This window comes from Cryptomeria japonica, chromosome 3 (assembly GCF_030272615.1).
Source record: "Cryptomeria japonica chromosome 3, Sugi_1.0, whole genome shotgun sequence".
NCBI classification, from domain to species: domain Eukaryota; kingdom Viridiplantae; phylum Streptophyta; class Pinopsida; order Cupressales; family Cupressaceae; genus Cryptomeria; species Cryptomeria japonica.
The window spans coordinates 679,749,935-679,758,952 of record NC_081407.1 but is presented as its reverse complement, the minus strand read 5'-3'; the positions used below and the strand labels follow the sequence as shown (position 1 = coordinate 679,758,952).

Here is a 9,018-nt window from a genome sequence, read left to right as displayed (position 1 = left end):
ATTTGCCAGTTTTTCCAGGATGGGTGTGATAGTCAGTCTGCGTGCTTGCTGTCATTGTTTTGATATTTTGTCCAATATTAGTCCTGATATGGTTTTTGATATGGATTTTTGATATGATTGTTAGAAATAACTTGATTTGATTTTTAATGTTTCAAGTTGATGTTGATCTGATGTTGATATGGATTCAATATGATGTGGATTTTGATATGGATGATTGATACAAACTTGATTTGATATTCATTGTTTTAAGTTGATGTGAATGTGGGACTTGAGTTGTTTTTCAAGTGGATATGGGTGTGAAACTTGAGTTGTTTTACAAGTTGATATGAATGTGGAACTTGAGTTGTGTTTCAAGTTGATATGGATGTTTGATAGATAACCTGATTTGATTTGCATTATTTCAAGTTGTTCTGATTTGATATGGATTTGATATGATGTGAAACTTGATGTGTTTTACAACTTGATATGAATTTGATGTTTTTGTGATATGATGGTGGAACTAATATTGGACATGGTTTGCTTGTGACAGGAGCGGCTTGGAGTCGTGCAGTCATGAGAGCGATTTCCGAGACCATGGTCTTTGATACCACGATTGACACAGGCTGACAAGGATATTATTGAGAGATGTGGCCTATCCTCTTTGTTAGAGATGCATCGTTATCATTAACCGGAGTTTGTTGACAGCGTTGGCCAAGAGGTGGCATAGTGACACGAACACCTTTCATTTAGCGACGAGCGAGATTACAGTGACGCCTAAGGACTACTATTGGATTTTGCAGATTCCTGTGGTAGGTGCACTATTACCCTATGAGCAGACCGAGGAGGGTGGCATAGAGGCTCTTCGCCAGATTCTGTAGGATGATATGATTTGTGGGTATGAGATCCCATGGTAGGAGTTTATTGATTTTGATTATGCTCCTCTACCATCAGTACTCGCAGGTTTCATAGGTGGTTTCTTATGTCCAGACCGTAGGTCAAAGGGACTGGCAGTGGGATGGGGGTTGGTTCTGGAGGACATGGTGACACAAGCTCGCCAATTTGCATGGGGGTCTACTATGTTGGCCCATTTATACAGGGACTTACATCAGGTGGTTTATTTGGGATACAACAATCTATCCGCAGGGGTCACACTGCTACAGGTATGGGTGTGGGAGCATATTCCCATTGCTAGGCCACTTGCAAACAGAGACAGGCCTGTGAGATGCGCTTATGCCTATGGATACAAGGGGATAGTTGTCCAACGCAAGCTGGGCATACTAGAGCATTGGAGGCGAGTGCTAGATGATATCGATACGGTCGTCTCAAGACCATATATGGAGTGTGAAGTGTGGGTAGAGGATGGGATGGAGATGCCATACGTCTATATGTCCAGATATCTGATAGGGCGGATGCCCTTTGTTATAGAGAGATTTCTTCACAGCCAGGTTCATCGACAGTATGGATGCCAGCAGGGGATTCCACAGGGAGTATGCTTGTATGCTCAACGGAGACAGGATGTGTTGGAGTGGGGACCCACTATTGATAGCGCGATGATGGTTGAGGAGTTCTTCCACTTAGTCGGCCAGATCTAGGACTATGCTTATGGGATAGTAGATGCAGGGATGATAGAGGAGTTCTCAGCACTCTTCGCAGCTCACTCATGTGGTGGCGAAGATATCGGATCCAACAATGATGATTCTTGCTTTTGATGATGATGAGGATGAGCAGCCCGAGAGGCTAGGGAGACAGGGGGAGGATGGAGAGGAGTTGGATGAGGGAGGTGGGGATGGTGAAGGAAGTGACGGTGGAGATGGTGGAGGAGGTGGCTAAGGTCGACGAGGGGATAGGGGGAGATTTGATCGAGGGAGGAGAGGAGATAGGGGTGGGGATGGTGGTGATAGAGGGATACGAGTGGAGAGAGAAGTACGATGGGCTATGATGGATAGAGGGAGGGGAGGTTTGGCTATTGGAGCTGGGGGTGAGGAGAGGGTAGGAGAGGTGATAGCGACGGTGGGAGGGACTGATGAGTTTAGACGGCTGACTTAGAGGAGGAGGTCAGATGTACTACCCCCACCAGCACCGAGGACAGGGAGAGGGACAGGGGGTACCACTACATAGGTACCCCTACAGATTCAGATTCTGACACACCGCGAGGATGTTTAGATTAGTTCCTTGCAGTTATCAGTGCAGCATCTGCAGACACAGCTACTGGCGCATCAATGGCAGATTACACAGCTGACCACTGAGCGGGATACAACTTTGGAGTGGTTGAGTCGAGTTGAGGCTCGAGTAGAGACTTTTGACATAGTGGCTGTGGGTGGTTCGATGAGAGACACCCTGAGGGAGTTGGCTTATACAGCCAAGGAGGCGGAGTATTATCAGAGGCATTACGAGGATGTGGTGCCCAGGGAGCGCAAAGTTCCTAGTTTCACGGCTATGAGATCCAGTCGATCCAGGCAGACTGGGTCGAGGACATAGAGAAAAGACGTGATGGGGACTGCTCGTCAGGATCTACCTGGGGATCCTGGTGCTGGGACATCTGCTGCGAGACCATCACCCTTAGAAGATAGTCATACCTGAGAGATGTTGTCTCTATTGTATTTTGATCTTTTTGTTGTATTCTGGGACAGACATGACAAATTTTGTACACTTGATCATTATATATATATATATATATATATACAACACCATTTTTCTTGATCTTTATGTGATGTTTTTATGGATGATGCTTTCTATATGATTTGATGTTTCTATAATAATGCAATGCTTAGATAGATGCATGTGATTTGATATTTGATGAATATGAGGTGATAATGCATGATGTTGTGAGATATATTTTGAAAATGAGATGTATGATAATGATATGTTGTGAGATGTATCTTGAAAATGAGATGTATGATAGTGATATGCTATGAGATGTATCTTGAAAATGAGATGTATGATAATGATATGTTGTGCAACTAATTGTGAAATGATATGCAACTAATTGTAAAATGATATGCAACTAATAGCATTCTCATTCTTTCGTTTTGTCATTCCTGTATAGTCACATGTTTTTTGATTTCTTTGTAGTTATCATAATTGAGCATTGATTTGTTGGGATATATTGAAAATTTATACAAGCATAATGGTATAATTGAACCATAATGACTTGAGAAAAAATTACATGATTTTTTATTTTGTAAGATAACACAAGCATCGAGGTATAATTGAACCAAGATGACCTGAGTGCGGCTTGCGTATAAATATACAAGATTAAACCATTTGTATGTGCAAAGTGGAATCATGTCTGCAGTGATATGCGTTGAATCACGTCTTAAGACAAGTATTTGTATAGTACAAATGATCGCCTCACAAACAAAAAACTAAAAAAATATTGGAGTCTTAGTGACTTTCTCTAGCTTGATGCATTGTTGAGAAAATGTATAAGATCCAATAATGCAAAAAAATTCACTTGCAAAAATAATCAAAACTTCATGCAAGATGCAACATGTAATACTTCGGAAAATCATCCATCATGTGTTGTGAATCCTTTTAAGTGATCAATGTTGTGTTCTTGTGATTGTTGATTTGTGTGTTGGATATGATGTTCTGAGGTTGCTACAAGATTTGACTTAGGACAAATTCTTGATCAGTGTTGCCCCTAGCTAAATTTACCCCCTGATGTGGATATGTACAGTGATTACCAAGCCATGGTGGAAATGATAAAGTGTAATGTGGATAAACCAGGATAGTGACTATGCTAAGTATGTCCTGAATAATGTTATTTTGGTAAAGTGTTGGGCGATGGCCGATGGTGCTTGATTGTGGATATAAAAGGCTTGCGAGTAAAGATAGATAGAGGAGTTGTCCTCTCACAATAGCGCTTGTTGCCAGGTTTTCACCATTTGTTTTTATTGCACCTCGTTGTTTTCTTTTTCTTGATTTTTTTTTTAAATTTTTTTTTTTTTTTTTTTGTGCATTAGACTTTCTCAAGTGTAGTATTTCTTCAAATGGATGTTGTTGGTTGGTTCATCGAGCACATCTCCTTCTGAAGTTGTTAGCTGATAGGCACCTGAGCCATAGGCTGATATGATAACATAGGGACCTAACTAGTTAGGTTCAAATTTCCCCCTCTTTTCTCGATCCTGCTGATTTCTGAGATTCTCTTTGAGGACTAGGTCTCTGATTTTAAAAATTCTAGGGATGACCTTGTGATTGTAGCTTTGGCGCATGCGTTACTGATATGTTTTGAGGTGAGTATAGGCATGTTGGCATTTTTCATCTAGAAGTTCTAGCTCTTGCATTTGGTTTACTCGATACTCTTCATCTAGAATGAGGCCTTTCAAAGATACTATGAGTGATAGGATTTTTACCTCCAAGGGTAAAATTGCTTCTGATCCATACACCAATGAATATGGTGTAGCTCCTGTAGGTGTGTGGATGCTAGTTATGTATGCCCAAAGTGCTGGATTGAGTTGTAAGTGCCAATCTTTTCCTGCATCATTCATTGTTTTCTTGAGGATTTTTAATATGGTTTTGTTGGATGCTTCAGCCTGACCATTCCCCTATGGGTAGTAAGGTGTAGAGAAATGATGCTGGATTTTGAATCGTTCACATAGTTCTCAGACATCTTGGTTTTTGAAAGGTCGTCCATTATTTGTAATGATGGAACTTGGAATGCCATATCTGTAGATCAGATAATTAAGAATTAAAGAGGCAATTTGTTTTCCAGTCACTGTGGTCATGGGGACCGCTTCAATCCACTTGGTAAAATATTCTGCTGCAGTGATAATGAACTTGTGTCCATTTGAAGATGAAGGATGTATTTTGCTGACTAAGTCCAGTCCCCACTGGCAAAAGGGCTAGGATGTTGTGAATGGCTGCAGTTCCTGTGCTGGTGCATGTATAAGATTGCCATGGATTTGGCATTTAGGACGTTTTTTTGCAAAATGGTAAGAATCTTTTTCCATTGTCAGCCAGTAATATCCCATTCTTAGAAGTTTTTTAGCAAGACTAGGACCACTTGAATGTGTACCACAGATACCTTCATGAAGCTCTTGTAAAGCCGAGTCAGATTCATTATGATCAAGGCAACGAAGAAGATGGTAAAGAGTATCAACAGTTAGAGTGTAACGCGCGGCTTGCTGGATAAATTTACGTTTTTGGTTTCGAGAAAGGTCAATGGGTAGGATATTGTTTTTAAGATAGTTGTATATGGGCCCGTATAATGGAGAGTCAGAGCCGATTAAGGCATAGATAACATGGGATGCAGAATTGTCATAGGCTGGGGAGAACAGTTGCTCTACCAGGAACTCGTAATGACTTTGTTGCTTTGGAATTTGTAGCAGTGAAGCGATAGTAGCCATTGCATTGGCTGCTCTGTTGTCCAACCTTGGTATTTGCTCGAAGGAGATGTATACAAAATACTGTTTGAAATCATCCACCATTCATTTGTATGGTAGCAACTTGTCATCTTTCATCTGATAGTCATTGTTGATATGATTTATGACTAGCAATGAATCTCCGTAGACTTTCAATTCTGTGATTCTCCATTCCATGACCATTTTGATGCCAGTCACCAGTGCCTCATATTCAACAATGTTATTTGTGCATGAAAACATTAGTCTATATGATCTTGGTATGGTGTGCCCATCAGGAGGGATGAACAGAATGCCAACACCTGAGCCATGTTGAGTATAGGAACCATCAAAGTAGAGGGTCCATTGCTTGGTGTTTATAGTAAGAACATCCCTATCTGGAAATTCAATCTCCATTGGTTGTTTATCTGGTAATTGTGCATTAGCCAACTGATATGTAATTACTTGTCCTTTGATAGCTCGATGCTCTGTGTAGTAGATATCAAATTCGCTAAGAAACATTACCCATTTAGCCAATCAGCCTGTGAGAGCTGCTTTGCTAAGCAAGTACTTTAGAGGGTCAATTTTTGCTACTAGCTTGATTGTATGAGCTAGCATGCAGTGTCAGAACTTTTGAGAAGCGAATACCACTATGAGACAAGCCTTCTCAATGAATGTATAATTGAGCTCGTATCCATTTAAAGTTATACAAATGTAGTAGATAGCTCTTTCTTTGCCTTCCTGATTTTCTTGTACTAATAGTGCCCCTAGTGATATGTTTGTTGTTGATATGTAGAGAATACGTGGCTTCCCTTCTATTGGTGGTACTAGAATTGGTGGGTTCATTAGATATTTCTTGATTTGATAGAATGATTCTACACATTTTGCTTCCCATATGAAGGGTACATTCTTATGTAGCAAATGGTTGAATGGTAGAATTTTATCTTCTAGTTGAGCGATGAATCGCCTGATTGACTGGAGCTGTCCTTGCAATGATCTGAGTTGGTTGATATTCTTAGGTGGTGGCATCTCCATGATGGCTTGTACCTTTGCTGGATCTACTTCAATGCCCTTTTCTGAGACTATGTAGCCTAATAACTTGCCCGATGTTACCCCAAAGACACACTTCTTAGGGTTGATCCTAACTTGGAATTTCTCCAATCTTTCAAAAATTTTCTCTAAGCTGCCCAAATGTTCTACTCGAGCAAATGATTTAGCTAGGAGATCATCTACATAGTCCTCCATGAAGGAATGCATCATGTCATGAAAGATCATTTTCATTGCTCGTTGATAAGTTGCCCCTGCATTCTTTAAGCCAAAAGGCATGACGTTCCAACAATACATTCCCCAAGGACAGGTAAACGTTGTTTTATCTTGATCCTCTGGAGCTATCTTGATTTGATTATATCCAGAAAAATTGTCCATTAGTGATAACATTGCATGGCCTATTGTGAGGTCTAAAATTATGTCGATACTGGGCAAAGGAAAGTCATCTTTTGGACAGGCTTTGTTGACATCTCTAAAATCGGTGCATATCCTGATACTGCCATCTGGTTTTGATACTGTCACAATGTTGGAAATCCATTCAACATAGTCGATAGGTCTAATAAATCCAACGTCTAATAGTTTTTTTAGCTCAACTTTGACCATGAGTGCTACATGTGGATTCATCTTTCTCAATTTTTGCTTAACTGGCTTAACTCCTGGAGCAATAGAAAAGTGATGCATGATTAGATGTGGATCAATCCTGGGCATATCTGTGTATGACCAAGCAAAGTTGATTTGCATTGCTTTGAAGAATTTGATAAACTCTTGCTTTTCTTCCTCTGTTAGAGATTCTGCTAGGTGTATGTTTTTGGCTACTTCTGTTGTACCAATGTTGATTGATTGAGTGGGCTCAATTAATATGGGTGATCGCTCCTGATAATGTTTAGGAAGAGTGTCAAGTCTCTCATCTTTGGGTGCCTCAAGAAGGTTTTCACTCGCAGATGCGTCCTTTATTTTTACTTTTTTGTGATCTATTCCTGCCATTGACTAGTTTTCAATAGTAGATCCTTTTGTTCTTTCATTTTTGTGAATGAGAGACTTGGCACTCCCCTAATTGCAGATGTTGTTACTTTGTTCACTGGTAGAGTCTATTTTCGGGTTAACAGTACATAAGTAGTGGATAATGGATTCATCATTTGGGAATATGGGTATGTCATGATTTTCAGGTTCATCCCAATCTATGAGGTCAGGAAAGATGAGTGGCAAAGAGTCATTGGGTGGGTCAAGTTCAGCTGCTGTAAGTGTCATGATGGAGGTATCATCGAGGCTGGTTGGGATATTGAATAAGTTTATGATAGTGTTGAGATCTTCGATGGTATCATCTTCTATGTAGACTTGTTCATAATGTTTCTGTTCGTTTTCCATGGCATCGTAGATATTTTGTGGACCACATTCAATTATTCTAGGCTTTGTGCCATATCCTTCTTAAGAAAGGGGTGAATGACTAGTTTTTTTAGCAACATCTTTAGTAACATTTGAACAACTGCCCCATTAATATTCATTTGAATCAATTTTAGAGGTATTATCCCAGAATCTTTCAGTGTTGTGGACTAGTATGTTGTAGGGTGAAAATAGGTCCTTGATGTTTGAGACCAATCTGATGGTCTTCTCGGATTTGGTATAAGATCATGCTTCCACTCGTTGCATCTGTTCATATACTGTCTCTCCTTGGGGAGTAATGATGTTGTCTAGGTGTGATTCTTCTTTGTTTGAAATAGGTTCCTGAATACGATGTACTGCTGCACAAGGTGTTTTTGTCTTTTGAATGATTGATTTCTCTTGGGGTTTCCTTTTTTCTTTTGATTCACGTTCCTTTCGGATTGTTTCTGTTGATTCAAATAGGGCCTCCTGCCATGAGTCTTCCTTGTATTTCTTCTTTGCCTTCCATTGAGATTTTGGGTATTTGCTTAGTGTCTTCCTTGGTGGTAGAGTGTGTTCATATCCCAATCCTATTTTATCTTTAGCAAGTTGTGAAGGAGGATCTATTGGTTCTGTGACACCTTCCTGATGCTTGCCGATAGGTCCTTTGCCATTGTATCCCATTTGTTGCATAATCAGGTAGCCTTTTCCATATAGTTGTGTTGGTATAGTGACTTCTATAGTAGCTGCTCTAACTGCCTCTTCATCTTTATAAAACCAACTAAGAATGTCCTTTTCTTTTGACTCATGTGCTAGTGTGCCTAGTTGGATAAACTTGACATCAAATTTGGTGATGGGCTATGTTGCTTGATGTGTTGATGTTGTAGGTAGCCCATGAGATATAGGCGATGCTGGTAAGTTGATTAAACTCAAGGGTTCCAAAGAGTACTCTCACATGCCTTGTTCTTTGATTTTCATCTTCTGTGTGAAATCCATAGGTAGAGATTTAGGCTTTTCTTGCTGAAAATCTGATGTTGAGGAAAGTTGTTTTTCCTTGTTATGTGGAACCAAACTATCTTGGGCTGCCCCCATAGCATTACAATGTTGAAAAGGGTTATGATCTGCTGAAATAGAGATTTCTTGTCCATTGTATGGGAATTTAACACACTGGTGATAAGTTGAAGGTACTGCCAGCATCTCATGTATCCAAGGTCGACCTAATAAGATATTATATGTGAGGTCTATGTCTAAGACCTGACACATAGTGTCCTTTTGCATCGGTCCCACCTGAATT

At 40.1% G+C, this 9,018-nt stretch overlaps 1 protein-coding gene across 1 annotated transcript; it reads left to right on the top strand.

Moving 5' to 3' along the window:
* The first annotated feature begins 1,055 nt into the window (after positions 1-1,055).
* Positions 1,056-2,457, top strand: LOC131055191 (protein MAINTENANCE OF MERISTEMS-like). Its single transcript, XM_059217634.1, has 2 exons — positions 1,056-1,535; positions 2,158-2,457. The coding sequence occupies exons 1-2, from the start codon at positions 1,056-1,058 to the stop codon at positions 2,455-2,457; spliced, it is 780 nt and encodes a 259-aa protein (XP_059073617.1).
* The last annotated feature ends 6,561 nt before the right edge of the window (positions 2,458-9,018 follow it).

Coding starts and splice junctions, on each gene's coding strand:
- LOC131055191 (XM_059217634.1), top strand. CDS start 1,056: ATGTTGGCCCATTTATACAGGGACTTACATCAGGTGGTTTATTTGGGA. Junction 1,536..2,157: donor CTATTGATAGCGCGATGATG/GTTGAGGAGTTC, acceptor AGTTCCTTGCAG/TTATCAGTGCAGCATCTGCA.